This window comes from Carcharodon carcharias, chromosome 27, assembly GCF_017639515.1.
Source record: "Carcharodon carcharias isolate sCarCar2 chromosome 27, sCarCar2.pri, whole genome shotgun sequence".
In the NCBI taxonomy this organism is placed as follows: Eukaryota; Metazoa; Chordata; class Chondrichthyes; order Lamniformes; family Lamnidae; genus Carcharodon; species Carcharodon carcharias.
In genome coordinates, this window is record NC_054493.1 from 16617876 (window position 1) to 16632930 (window position 15055).

General features: G+C 44.9%; 1 protein-coding gene across 1 annotated transcript; it reads right to left on the reverse strand.

The window, feature by feature from the left end:
• Nucleotides 1-938: 938 nt before the first annotated feature.
• LOC121270312 (zinc finger protein 271-like) lies at nucleotides 939-11916 on the reverse strand. The gene is made up of 5 exons (XM_041175616.1): nucleotides 11826-11916; nucleotides 9358-9428; nucleotides 7650-8245; nucleotides 3708-3804; nucleotides 939-3116 (listed from the first exon to the last, which is right to left on the reverse strand). The coding sequence occupies exons 1-5, from the start codon at nucleotides 11914-11916 to the stop codon at nucleotides 2241-2243; spliced, it is 1731 nt and encodes a 576-aa protein (XP_041031550.1). The 3' UTR covers nucleotides 939-2240.
• Between the last annotated feature and the right edge of the window lie 3139 nt (nucleotides 11917-15055).

The following is a 15055-nucleotide window of genomic DNA, read 5'->3' on the forward strand; positions in this document are numbered from 1 at the left end:
TAAGGTGAATAATCAGGATGCTATTACATTAATAATCAGAGTTCAAATACGCTAATAATCCTCCTCCCCCCCGACTCAATAGCTGAAGCCCCGTCCCCACCCCGCACAATAACTCTTGTCCCCTCAAATTTTTACTCTGGGGTCACACGAAGTCTGAGGCATTAAAATGGGGTCACACCAGGAAAAAGTTTGGGAAGCTCTGATTTAACAACCCCTTTCTGGACTTTAAATGTACTTATCTCATGACTCATCTCATCATCAACATCACATCTCCCTGTTCCATCTCTCTGATAGAAGTTATTGTTATTCATGGTGATCAGGTGTCATTGTGGGCTGTTGTTTTCGGTGTAGGCGTCTGTTTCACTCCATTCTTCACCCTGAACCCGTCAGAAGTGATGCCGTCAAACTGTACAGTCACTGCACGTTGTCATGAAAGGAGTGGATGAGACTGAGCAGCTTTGGGGGACAGTCAATTTTCTCCCAAATCTTGTAAAGTCCTGTCCTGCTGATATCAAATGCTTTACTGAGATCTACAATAGGAAGGTAAAGTTCCCTACACTTCTCTTGTATGGTGTATGGAGAAGATCATGGTTGCTGTAGATCTGGCAGCACAGAAACCGCACTATATTTCTGGATACACTCAGTCTGCAAGTAGATGAAGTTTTTTTTTACATTCGTTCATGGGCATCGCTGGCTTGGCAAACATTTATTGCCCATCCCGAATTGCCCTTGTTCAAAGGGCATTTCAAAGTCAACCACATTGCTGTGGGTCTGGAGTCACACGTAGGCCAGACCAGGTAAGGACAGCAAGGTTTCCTTTTCTAAAGGACATTAGTGAACCAGATGGGTTTTCACAACAATCGACAATAGTTTCATGGTCATCATTAGATTTTTAATTCCAGATTTTAATTGAACTCAAATTCTACCATCTGCCATGGCAGGATTCAAACCCAGGTCCCCAGAGCATTACCCTGGTCACTAGTCCAGCAACAATACCATTACGTCATTGCCCACCCCCCCACCCCCTTTTAAGCATGATGCTAGTGAAAATCTTCCTTGTGACACTAAGGAGTGAGAGGCCGCTGTAGTTCTTGCAATCTCCTCTGTCACCTTTGCTTTTGTTTATTGTGATGATTTTTGTGTCACACGTGTCCTGTGGAACAGATCCTACTTCCCAACAGAGAAGGAGGTCATGACATTGTGGCAGTAGATGGGACTTTCCGTGCTTCAGTAGTTCAGCTGGAATTCCATCCTTCCCAGGTGCCTTACTGCTTGCTGAACAATAAATGGCCTTTTTCAGCTCAAGTGATGAGGATTCGCATCTAACTCAACCCTGACAGGAAGCTGCAGGAGAGAGTCAAACAGAGACTGGAAGATTTCTGTCTCACTGGGTACAGCTCAGAGTAATGTTCAGCCCAGCAGGACATCTGTTTACTTCTGTCGGTGAATACTTCACCATCTGTCGATTTCAGGGGGGCAACTTTGGTGATGGTCAGACCAAGCGCCCTCTTGATCCCATCATGCACTGCACATAGATTTCCACTGTCACAGGCAGTTTGGATTTCTTGGTGTCGGCTATTCCAGTGTTTATTTGCACAGTATCTCCCTGCCTTTTGCATGACTGTCTTGGATAACTTTAAGTCATGCAGTGTTCTAACTGTTGGGTCTCAAACCAGTCTTTGTTGTGGGTTCCACCTTTACCAAATGTTGCTGCTGCTGTGTCAGAAATTATTGAAATCAGCAACTTCCAAACTTCATCAATATCAATGTTGATTGATGAAGCTTTTCTTGATGTGCCTGTAAAATATTTTTACTGTCTTGTTTGATGTTCCTTCAAAACTTAAATTCATAATGGAGGTGCTACTGTGAAGAACGTGTAAGTCAGTAAGAATTGTCAACAAGGATTAATCAGCACTTTCTAATTGGAAATGTTAATCAGTGGAGCTTTTCAGACACTGAATTTTAGATTTTGCACCAAAGATCAAGTTAGGGTTGAAGTAAATGTTCATAATTTTATTGTAAATGAGTTCCTTTTGAGAGTTCTGGAATTAAGGGGAAAGTTCACAGATGGTGCTTTTAAAAAGGGACACTGCAGCCCCGAATATCAGTGACATCTCCAGAATGTTAAACTCCAGCCAGTTCTAGGGATTGTTAATTATAGAAACAAGCCATATATTGTCAGACTATCAATCCTGGATGTGATTAACAGCAGCAATAACTGCAGAATCCAATCTTTGCTGTCATTTATGAACTCGCTGATGCATCAACAGGCTGGATGACCAATGGAATCCCTTCCCACACACAGAGCAGGTGAACGGTTTCTCCCCAGTGTGAACTCGCTGGTGTGCTTTGAGGTTGCCTGCATGCCTGAATCTCTTTCCACAAGAAGTGCAGCTGAATGGCCTCTCCTCAGTGTGAACTCGCTGGTGTATCAGGCAGTGGGATGACTGGGAGAATCCCTTCCCACACACAGAGCAGGTGAATGGTTTCTCCCCAGTGTGAACTCGCTGGTGTGCCGTGAGTTCGGATGATGATCTTAATCTTTTTCCACAGTAAGTGCAACTGAAAGGCCTCTCCTCAGTGTGAATTCGCTGGTGTACCACCAGGTTGGCTGACTGAGTGAATCCCTTCCCACATACTGAGCAAGTGAATGGCCTCTCCCCTGTATGAATTCGCTGGTGTTTCAGCAGGTCAGAGGAGACAGTGAATCTCTTCCCACACACAGAGCAGGTGAACAATCTCTCTCCAGTGTGAATTCGCTGGTGTTTACTGAGATGGGATGAATGCCTGAAGCTCTTTCCACAGGAAGTGCAGCTGAATGGTCTCTCCTCAGTGTGACTTCGCTGGTGGGACATGAGACAGGCTGACTGAGTAAATCCCTTTCCACACACGGAACAGGTGAACGGCCTCTCCCCAGTGTGACTGCGTTGATGGTTTTCTAGCTGGTATCGAGAATTGAATCCTTTACCACAGTCCTCACATTTCCATGGCCTCTCCCCAGTGTGACTGTGTCGATGGTATTCCAGCCGGGATGGATAGTTGAATCCCTTCCCGCAGTCCTCACATTTCCATGGTTTCTCCATGGTACCTGTGTCCTTGTGTCTCTCCAGGTTGGACAATCAGTTGAAGCCTCATTCACACACAAACACGTGTACAGTTTCTCCCCAATGTGAATTGTGCAATTTTCTTTTTCAGGCTATGTAACTGGTTAAAGTTCTTACCACGGTCAGTGCACTGGAACACCCTCATTTGGGTGTCTGTGTCTCGGTGTTTTTCCAGTCACACTGATGTTTGAAATCTTTTCCCACAGACAGAAGAGAGAAACATTCCTTCTTCCACATTTGAAGGCTGATGATATGAGATCCTGATGAATCAAGTGCCTCTGTCAGATGTTGATGTGATATTTGGTTTGAAGTTCCTGTCTGTAAATCCTCCCCTTCCAATATCCTGTAAAAGGAGTTTACACAAGCCATCAATGTAGGTACAGGATAGAAATTCAGAACAGACAATTCTAGTTTCTATGGAACATTTTTTCCTCTCTTGTTCCCCCAAAGCTGTAAATCCCCACCCCACACACTCTCCCTCCTTCCTGGGCTGAAATCCAAACCCATCTCCAACATTTCTTTCATCCACTCCCAGTTTTCTTTCTCCCTCCCTCCCTCTCCTCTGCCTGGGTTCAGTTCTCCAGCTCCTGTCTGCAGACTGACAATAAAATCAATCATTTTCTCTCCGCTTAACTGGAAGCCCGAAGCCCCGCCCATTCTCTGACTCGTCAACATGACCCCGCATACGCACTGATCCCCGCTGAAACAAAATGGAAGCCATTAATCTGGGCCTGTTCGCGGGTGAAATCCTGGAGCTTCAAACGCAGGATTTGCAGGTTCCTATTCGAGGCTGCAACTTACACCAGGTATTTACAAACCATCCCGTCCACTCTCCGGTTCCATCGCTCCCTTCGCCGCCGCTTTCTGCTTAGCGACTGCAGTGATGAGAAACAAACAGCTCCCTATCACCGAGACTCACATTGCGCATGCTCCCATCCAGGTGCGCCTGCGCACTGGTCCCTTGTGGAGTGGATAGGGACATTCTCCACCGCGGGGAATGTTGGGTAAAAAGGACGACATTGACTATCCAAATTAGCTAATCGTCATATACTTGATCTGATGGGGAGATTGGGACGGCTAGGGCGGGAGGCGTGGGGTCCTTGGTGAGGGTTATCAATACACTTGTTAACCAAATTATGCAGAAACCCAAGTGCACAGACCCTCCATTATCCACTGGAAATAAGGGGAATGGAAATTGGTGAGGAATCGAGAGCCCCCAAAAGCAGCAGCAACAACACCAGAATCCAACCCCTGAACTCACATGTGAACTCAGCAGAGAGGTGACTCAGTGAATCGATTCAATGAGTAACTGTCAGGATTGCATTCATGTGGATATTCAAGGTGATGCATTTTAGTTATGCTGGCACATATCAATAAAACAGAGATATCCTGGAAACAGGTTGCAGCTCCTTTCATTTCAAGCATGACAGTATGTAGGTGTGAATGAATAAAAAACAATTAAATGTCTCTGTCAGATCTTGATGTGATGTTTGGTTTGAGATTCTGGCCTGGAAATCTTTCCCTTCTAACCTCCTGTAAAAGGAGTTTCTAAAATCCATCCCTGTCAGTCCAGGATAGAAACTCACAACATTCTTGCCCCATACCTGGTCCAAGATGACCATGCATGCACCCTGCTGCAAATTGCCCATGATAAAGATGGTGCTGTGAACCTGGGCCTGTCACTGGAAGAAACCCTCAGGCTGCTGCCACATGAAGGCGTGATGCTAGAACCCTATTCGGGGCTTGTACCCTTCATCGTGTTTATGAAGCCTCCCTGTCCACCCGCCTGTTCTATCATTCCCTTTGCTCTTTTACCAGCTTCAGATATGACAAACAAGCCACTCTCCACTTACACGGCAGACGCTCCAAACACTGGGTGGCACTGTACCTGCACACTGCTCTCCTGTGGTGTTGATAGGAGACATTCTCCACTGGGTGGCACTGCACCTGCACACTGCTCTCATGTGGTGTGGATAGGGTACATTCTCCCCCTCAGGTAATGCTGGGTAACTTGAGTCACTCTTGACAAGTCTGCATGTGTCTGCAATTTAGTCTCCAAAACACTGCAATAATTTCCACGCAGTAAAAATTGAAGTGCACATATTTTACAAATGTAAATCTCGCTCTGATAAATGGTCCATCTCATGGTTTCACACCCATAAGGTTTAAAACAGCAGATTTTCTGGATCAATCTGATCTGCGCTTTGTTAGATCTGTTTGAAAGATAACATAAATTGGAATTCTTTGTGCATATCATATTGTTACCTCAAACATATTTATTTTAGTCAAATACCTTGCAGCTGATTGTCCCCCAGGCTGATTTATTCTAACAATCTTTCTCAGTTTTGTTCCACTCCTGCATTCAGCATTCCTCACTGTTATTTATCTTTCGATATTTTCCTTATTATTTACTTCAATACTGTTTTTTTTCTGAATCTGTTTCCATCTGCATCCACTGCAACTGTTCAGTCTATGTCCCAAAGTTGGTAAGTTTGTAAGAGGTGTCATGCAGCCTGATGTCTCTAACACTATTTAAGGTGGTGGGGGAAGATTACTGAGTGCAAACCATATTCACACCATCAGTTTAACGTCAGAAAATTCCATTTGGAGCTTCTATGTTGCAGCAAGTATTCACTCTGAAGGAATCACATTGGAAATATTAACCATTCAGGTAAGTTTATACGGTCAAATGTTTTTCTCCAAGACCTGAGAAACCAAAATGATGTCCCAAAGTTCAGAACTGCCCGATGAACATTGGCTTTTCAGCCAATATAAACAATGCACTATTTCTGTCCGATCCTCAGCACTGCTCCCATTCTCACCCTGCTCTTTAGTGCCTCCCCATGTCATTGCTGACTGCTGCATGCAGTGGCTGCTCTATCGAGTGATTAAACACGGCTCCGCCCTGTGTGCAGGAATTCCTTTCTACACGGTGCAGTGGCTTTCAGCCCCTTAAAGCATATCAGAAAGACAATAAGAGATGGTAAATGGTATTGAAGGGGGAGGACATGGGAGCTGGGGTGAGAGAGGAAGGTGCCAGTACAAAATTGGAGGGAGGGAGGGGGAAGGAAAGAGTGTCAGTGTTTGAACCCCTCTGACATAGACTTTTCTGCTCCTCAGAAATAACTGCAAACTCAAAGTGTTTTGATCCAAGAAGATGCCGTACAGTGGAAGTACACAAGTCCAAATCCAGACCCGACTGAATCCTGTATCTCAGCAATGCTGAGCATAGAGAAATGGAATAAAGGACATGGATCTCTTTACTTGGAGAGAGAAAATGAGAAGAAGGTCCCTGCCAGGCTGCTGTCACAGACACACTCACTGCTGAATGTCCAGCTGGGACTGGGAGAGTCCCATTCTGGGACCAGACTGCTTTCTTATTCTCTTAGCCATAGGAGCTGTCTGCTTTTGGAGTGATTGTCAGGGGAGGAAAATGTGGCACAGCAAAGAGGACGTGTGTCCTCTCCAGAGGGAAACTAGGCAACAGGGCGTGTGTCTTCTCTGGATTAATCCAGGTAACAGGATGTGTGTCCAACTCGGAAGGAAACCTACTCTCAAAGAAAATCAAGTATGTTGGAATTTAAGTGTGTTCATTCGCAGTGTTTGCATATTGATGAGCAGTAATGAGCGCTTTTGATTTTAATTTTGACAATAAGTACAAACACAAGACATGTGAAACTGCTGGCTACTTCAATCAGTGCTGCAGCTGCTGAAAGGTTAACCATACTGAGGTTTGTGTAAAAAGCTGACAGACGTGTTGACCTGAAGTGTGATCTCTCAATCCTGGAGTCTGTTTCTGTCTTGTTGAAATTCCCTCTTTCTGTTTCCTGGTATCAGAAATAGAAATCAAAGGGGGATGATGCCCCCAATCTGTTCATCAACTGTTTGACACCTTTCAATGCATTTCCTTTCTTAATTTACAAAGATCCCAACTCCATTTGTTAACAATGGATTGCAAGTCTATCAGTCTTTATTGAGACTGTCAGTCAGTGTGTGTGGACTGTGTTAGACAACAGTCCCAATATCTTACCTACAGAAGTGTTAGAAATTTGAAAAGAGTGGTGGGGCAGAGACTGTCATCACATCTGAAAAGTGCTTGGATTGATACTTGATGTGCTGTAATCTACAAGGTTACAGACCACAAGGTGGAAAGTGGGATTGGGCTGGCACTGACATGATGGGCCATATGGCCTCCTTCTGTCCTGTAAACTTTCATTTTCAGTTTCTATCATTAAATATATTGAAGCTTGAGACAGACAGAATTTTGGTCTCTCGGGGAACTGAGGGTTATGAGGAATGGGCAGGCAAGTGGATTTGAGGCTGAAATCAGCCATGATCGTATTGAATGGCAGAGCAGGCATGACAGGTCGTCCAGTCTAATCCTGCTCCTATCCCTTATGTTCTTACAACAGCGCTGTCTGCTTTCATCAAACACTGATTTATTTGACAGATATCCAGAACGTTAAACTCCAACCCAGTTACAGGTGTTACTAACAACACAAAACAAGGGAATTATTAACAGCAGAGTCCAACCTCTGCAGTCACTTGTGAACTCGCTGGTGTGTCAGCAAGTGAGACGATCGAGAAAATCTCTTACCACACACAGAGCAGGTGAATGGCCTCTCCCCAGTGTGAACTTGCTGGTGTCTCAGCAGGTTCGATGACTGAGAAAACCCCTTCCCACACAAAGAGCAGGTGAATATCTTCTCCCCTGTGTGAACCCGCTGATGTGTCACCAGGTTGGATGATGAATTAAATCCCTTCCCACACACGGAGCAGGTGTACGGCCTCTCCCCGGTGTGAACTCGCTGGTGTTGAATGAGGTGAGACGACTGTCTGAATCTCTTCTCACATTGAGAACAACTGAACGGTCTCTCATCAGTGTGAACAAGCTGGTGTTTAATTAGATCCGGTGAGATTTTAAAGCTTTTCCCACAGTCAGAGCATTTAAAAGGCCTCTCGTCAGTGTGAACTCGCTGGTGTAACTGAAGGCTGGACATCAGAGTGAATCCCTTCCCACACACGGAGCAGGTGTACGGTCTCTCCCCTGTGTGAGTGCGTCGATGAGCTTCCAGCTGGGATGGGCAAATGAATCCCTTCCCACAGTCCCCACATTTCCACGGTTTCCCCGTGGTGCAGGTCTACTTGTGTCTCTCTAGGTTGGACGATCAGTTAAAGCTTTGTTCACACTGTACATATGTACGGTTTCTCCCCACTGTGAATGGTGTGATGTTTTTCAGGCTGCGTAACTGGTTAAAGCTCTTTCCACAGTCAGTTCACTGGAACACTCTCACTCGGGTGTGTGTGTCTCAGTAATTTTCCAGTCACACTGATCTTTGAAATGTTCTCCCACAGACAGAACAAACATTTCTCTTTCCACATTCAATGACCAATGATATTCAGGTCCTGATGAATCGAGTGAATCTGTCAGATCTCAGTGTGATGTTTAGTTTGAGGTCCCTGTCTGTAAATCATCTCCTTCTAATATCCTGTAATCAAGGTTTACAAAAGTTATCACTGTCACTTCAGGATAGAAATTGAGAACAGAGAATTCTAGTTTCTATGGAACATTTTTTTTTCTCTTGTTCCCCCAAACATGTTGTCCAATGAAACAAAAAGAGCCCAAAATCAGAAACAAAGTCCCAAAGAGAGCCAAGAGAACCTTCTTAACTAACCAGAATGTTGTTTCCTGTGTCTGAGACACTCTGTACCCTGCGATACCCACTGGTGATGGAAGGTACCAACTGTACCGATAGACACTGCATGCTACCTCTCCAGGGCCACATGGACCTGGACAAGTGCATGGAAGAGAGGCCAGCAGCCTCTTATGGGGAAGGCAAGAAAGTAGAGTTATGGCCCCAATCCGTTCAGCCATGATTGCGTTCAATGGCGGAGCAGGTTCGATGGGCCGATTGGCCTTCTCCTGCTCTTATTTCTTATGCTTAGTTCAGACAGTGTGACTATCCCCCTCCATGGGCCATGCTCATCCAGGTGCTATAAATTGCTGTTTTAACCAGGCCCAACAGCAGGCCCAGGAGAAGGTTCTCCAACTTACCCACCCTCTTCCACACTGAGCAGCCTAAGATTAGGAGCATGGGGCTGAAGTGTAACCAAAAGTTGAAGGGCAGCCCCTTCAGGGACTGCAACCTCTCCAAGTGAATATATACATGGTCCATGGACTCTTCTTGGCTGCAAACATCACCTGCAGCCTGAGAGTGGGTAAAGTTGTTTAAAAACCTGTTGTCCAGGATACCTCAGCTCCCAGGCAGTAGGACCCTGCAGTGTACAAGTGAAAACTAACATGGTGCTTTTGGATGATGTCACCTAGTGGCAGCAAGAAGATGAGGAATAGGAAGGACCAAGGATAGATCCTTGGGGGACACCAAGTTCAAGAACTTTGGAGATGAAAGGGAGGTTGGAGAGGGGATGGGTAGTGTGTGAGGACATGGGGTCAAGAGTTGTTTTTTCTCAGGATGGTGATGATGGTGGATTTAAAAGTGAGGGGGACAGTACCAGAGGAGAAAGAGAACCACTAACAATATCAGGTACCATGGAGAAGCTGGATGGTCAGCAGTTTAGTGGGAATAGGGTCAAGGGAGTAGAAGGTCTCACGGACATGATGAGTTCTGACAGGGAATGACGGGAGATAGGAGAGAAACTGGAGAAAGATATGATTTCAGAGCTCAGACAGAGCAGAACTTTGGAGGTAGTTTGGCCTGGTGGGCTAGGGGAAGGGAGGGATGTGGCTGGGGCAGCAGACACAGCTTAATCTCAGTGACTAAAAAGTCCTTGAGCTCCTCGCACTTGTTGCTGGAGAAGGAGGAGGAGACAGGGGAGAGCGAGAGCTCTTGAAAAGGAGTTAGCTTGTTTTAGAGATATTGAAGAGATTTGCCAGACTGTGTCTGACACAACTACATTTTATCGAATTGTGTTCAGAATATTAACACCTGTAACTGGGCTGGAGTTTATTAACATCAACAGAAACAGACCCTGATGAACATGGTGGTGTCCTGATGTGATTAACAGCAAAACCCAACTCCTGCAGTCATTTGTGAACTCGCTGGTGCTCCAGGAGGTTGGATTTCTGAATGAATCTCTTCCCAAACTCTGACCAGGTGAATGGCCTGTCCCCAGTGTGAATTCGCTGGTGTACAGTGAGTTGAGACGATCGCCTGAACCCAGTCCCGCAGTGAGAGCACCTGAATGGTCTCTCATCAGTGTGAACATGTTGATAGGACATCAGTTCCCTGGAACTTTTATAGCACTTCCCACAGTCTGCGCATTTAAAAGGTCTTCCCTCACTGTGAACACGTTGATGGGACATTAGATTGCTGGAGCTTTTTCAGCACTTCCCGCAATCTGAGCATTTCAAAGTTCTCTCATCAGTGTGAACTTGCTGGTGAGCCATGAGGTGGGATGACCGAGTGAATCCCTTCTCGCACGCAGAGCAGGTGAACGGCCTCTCCCCAGTGTGAATTCGCTGGTGTTCAGTGAGTTGAGATGACCACCTGAACCCAATCCCACAGTGAGAGCACCTGAACGGTCTCTCATCAGTGTGAACACGTTGATGGGACATCAGTTCCCTGGAACCTTTATAGCACTTCTCGCAGTCTGGCATTTAAAAGGTCTCTCGTCAGTGTGAACTCGCTGGTGTATCAGCAGAGCGGATAACTCAGTGAATCCCTTCTCACACTCGGAGCAGGTGAACGGCCTCTCCCCAGTGTGACTGTGTAGGTGAATTTCCAGCTCAGATGGATAACTGAATCTTTCCTCACAGTCCCCACATTCCCACGGATTCTCTCCACTGTGACTGCACTTGTGTTTCAACAGGACAGACAATTGCCTGAAGCCTCGTCCACACAGAGAACATGAGTACGGTTTCTCCTCAATGTGAATAGTACTTTTTCCTTCCATGTTCAAAATCCACTTATATTCAAGTTACATTAAATTGGGCGACTCTGTCAGATCCTGATATGATGTTTGGTTTCAGTTTCCCAACTGCAAATCCTCCCCTTCTAATACCCTGTGAAATTGATTTAAAACAGAAAAAAGGGAGTGAAAGAGAACCCACAAAAACAGAAAGGCAGGCTGAGAAATTGAGCTGAATGAATCTGGTCATCTGTGGGGCCGGCACTAGGAAAAAGTGACCATGAAAACCGCTGGATTGTCATAAAAGCCCAAATGGGAACCTGCCACCCAGTCTGGGCCTATACTAGACTCCAGCCTCTGTGGGAGTGGAGAGAGAGAAAGAGAGAGAGATGGAAGAGGCAGGGGTGGAGGAGAGAGATTTCCACAACTCAACCAGAAGTTTGACAGAATCTCCCAAACCCTCAACCTCCACCACCTCAAAGGACCAGGGTAGCAGTGTATGCGAACATCATCACCTACAAATTCTGCTCTGACTCACAAACCGTCCTGACTTGTCTGACATCCAGTACTGGATGAGGAGAACTTGCCTCCAATTAAATATTGACAAGACTGAAGCCATTGTCTTCAGTCCCCGCTACAAACTTCACTTCCTAGCCACTGACTCCATCCCTCTCCCTGGGAACTGTTTGAGGCTGAACCAGACTGTTCACAACCTCAGTGTCAGGTTTCACCCCAAATTCAGCTTCCAACCACATGACTGCACCATCGCTATTTCCACTGCAATAACATCACCCGACTCCTCTCTAGTGTCAACTCCTCTGCTTCAGAAACTCTCATCCATTCTTTTGTTACCACTGGATTTAACCATCCTAACGCACTGCTGGCCGACCTCCACATTCAAGCTCATGATAATCTTGTTGTGATCCAACAGTCTGCTGTCCATATCCTTACTCATACCAAGCCTTGTTTCACCCATCTCCCCTGTGCTCGCTGACCTACAATGGTTCCTGTTTAAGAAGCACCAAAATTTTAAAATTCTCATCCTCGTTTTCAAATTCCTCCATGTTTGTGATCATCCCCATCTCTGTAATCTCCTCCAACCACATAACCCTCCAAGATCTTTGCGCCAATCTAATTCCAGCCTATTGAACATTCCTGACTTTAATCGCTCCACGATTGGTGGCTGTTCTTTCAGATACCTAGACCCCAAGCTCTGGAATTTCCTCCCTACACCTCTCTCTCTCTCTCTCTACCTCACCTACCTCCTTTAAGACAATCCTTAAAACCTACCTTTTTGGCCAAACTTTTGGTCACCTGCCCTATTGTCTCCTCATATGGCACAGTGTCAAAAGTTGTTTTGTAACATTTCTGTGAAATGCCCTGGAACATCTTATATTAAAGGCATGATACAAATTATCATCATTGGCTTGGACATATATCATTGTTCCTTCATCATCATTGGGTGAATGACCTGTAACTCCTTATCTAACAGCATTGTGGGAGCACCTTCAGCACATGGATAGCAGCAGTTCAAGAAGGTCAAACATCATCTTCTCTAAAGACAACTAGGTACTGGAAAGATATGTTGCTGGTCTTGTTAGTGATGCCCAAATCCCAAGTATAAATTTTTAAAATATGAACATGTGAAATAGATTAAGAGCATCTGCAGAAATACTTGTTCCTAAAACAATATCCTTTTACTGTGTACGGACAGTGTCCGTTTAGTTACCTGATTTCTCCTCAAATCCACCTCCCTTGACAATTTCACATCTGAAATTTTAGGTCCCTACTGGGTTCCAAATTCCTCGGGGTTAAGCCCAGGAGCTTCTCCTCCATCTCCACTCCAGCTCAAACTAATGCAACAAAGCAAAGTGAATTGGACAAGACCCTGGAGAGAAAGAAAAACTGTTGGGCTAAGGGAAGAGGACAGGGGAGGGTGACTAGCTGGTTTTCTCTTCAGAGAGCTAGCATGGGCATGACCGGCTAAATGGCCTCCTTCTCTATTGTGATCATTCTATGACTGCATGAAAAAGGAGCTACCCAGGAGGCCAGGGACCAAACTTTTCCATCACCCTAATATAAACCGACTCTCAATTGGACCATCTCTGTTTCTAGGCTCAGTTCTATGAGCAATGTCTGCAATAAAACAAAAGCAAAAAAATGCAGTTGCTGGAAATCTGAAATAAAAAGAGCAAATGCTGGAAATACTCAGCAGGTCAGGCATTAACTGTGGAGAGAGAATCAGAGTTAACATTTCAGGATGTACAGAATGAATTATTGGGACTAAAAGTGAATCAGAATTAGATGGCCAAAATAAGCTCAGAAGTGGAAAAGAAATGATCTCTAGTGCAGGAAAAACTATTCCTGAATATGGGAAGTTAATACTGGTAAATCAGCAGTGAATAGCCTGGGAGTGGGCAGCAGTAGAAACCTCATTTTGACACAGTTAGTGGAAATAAATAGTACTGGCTCAGTACTGGGTCGCTCATTCCCGGCTTATATCACTGATTCAGACTTAAATGTATGAGTCATGAATAAGAAGTTTGCTGATGAGCTAGATAGATTCTTGAACAACAAGGGGGTTAGAGATTATGGGGATTAGGCAGGAATGGGGAGTTGAGGTTACAATGAGATCAGCCATGACCTTATTAAATGGTGGAGCAGGCTCGAGGGGGCAAGTGGGCTACTCCTGCTTTTTATGTTCGTATTATGCAAAAAATGGCTGTGGTTGACAGTGAGGAAGAAAGTTGTGGCAAAAGATCACACAACAAACGGCAGAATACTGAGAATTGTAGAGAAACACAGAGATCTTGGAGTGCATGTCCACAAATCCCTGAAGGTAGCAGGACAGGTAGATAAGGTGATTAAGAAGGCATAAAGGATAATTACCTCTATTAGCCAAGGCATAGAATATAAGAACAGGGGCATTCTGCTAGAACTGTATAAAACACGTGTTAAGCCACAGCTAGAGTGCTGTGTACAGTACAGGAAGGATGTGATCGCACCAGAGAGAGTACAGAAGAGATTTAGGAAGATGGAGAATGTTAGTTATGAGGAAAGATTGGATAGGCTGGGATTGTTTTCTTCGGAACAGAGGAGGCCAAGTGGAGACCTAAATGAAATGTATAAAATTATGAGACGTCTAGATAGATTGAATAGGAAGGCACTATTCCCCATGCTTCAGTGGCCCATAACTACGGGTGTGGATTTAGGAGTAGTAGGAGGTTTAGGGATTCAAGGGGAATTATTATTCACCCAGAGGGTGGTGGACAGAGAAACCCTAATAACATTTAAAAAGTATTTGGATGTACACTTACCTACAAGGCTACAGAGCAAGATCTGGAAATTGGAATTAAGCTGCATGACTACTAGTTGGTCATCGTGGGCACAACAGGCTGAATGAAATGCAACATGAGCAACAAACTTTAACCAAAACTGGGATAGTAACTCTCACTAATAACACAGGTCAATGATCTAGCCATTTAGCTGTCAAGTATGCTAATATAGTTATTTCAGCAAACGAGTTAATTTGCCTGCATACATCGTAGTGCAACACCAAATTCTTTAACTTTCCCAATGAGATCGATGTAATTAGTCTCAAAAGTAACAAGGGAAAATCATTAAAAGATTCCCAGTCACTCTGATATCTGAAATCTTTTCCCACACAGAACAGACAAAACATTTTACCTTCCACATTCAAAAGCCGATGATATTCATATCCTGATTAATCGAGGGACTCTCAGATCATGACATGATGTTTGGTTCAAGGTTCCCATTAGTAAATCCTCCCCTTCTCGAGTTTCAAAGGAATTTCTCTCGGTCCAGGAAAGAAATTCACAACGTTCTCTCTTCCGACTTAAAAACAAAAAAACTGCGGATGCTGGAAATCCAAAACAAAAACAGAATTACCTGGAAAAACTCAGTAGGTCTGGCAGCATCGGCGGAGAAGAAAAGAGTTGACGTTTCGAGTCCTCATGACCCTTCGACAGCTCTTCCGACTTCCTGTTCCAAAGGGATTGCGCATGCGCATTTCTGCACATCAGCCCTTTAATATGGCGGCCGCGCACGCGCCTTACTGAAGC

Bases quoted from the DNA above. Each gene is read 5' to 3' on its own strand.
- LOC121270312 (XM_041175616.1), bottom strand. From the start codon at position 11,916: ATGGACAGCAGACTGTTGGATCACAACAAGATTATCATGAGCTTGAAT. The intron at 3,805-7,649 runs GTGACTGCAGAG...ATTTTGTTTCAG, and splicing joins ACACACCAGCGAGTTCACAA to CGGGGATCAGTGCGTATGCG. The intron at 3,117-3,707 runs GTCAGTCTGCAG...TTCAACTGATTG, and splicing joins AGAAAATGATTGATTTTATT to TCCAACCTGGAGAGACACAA.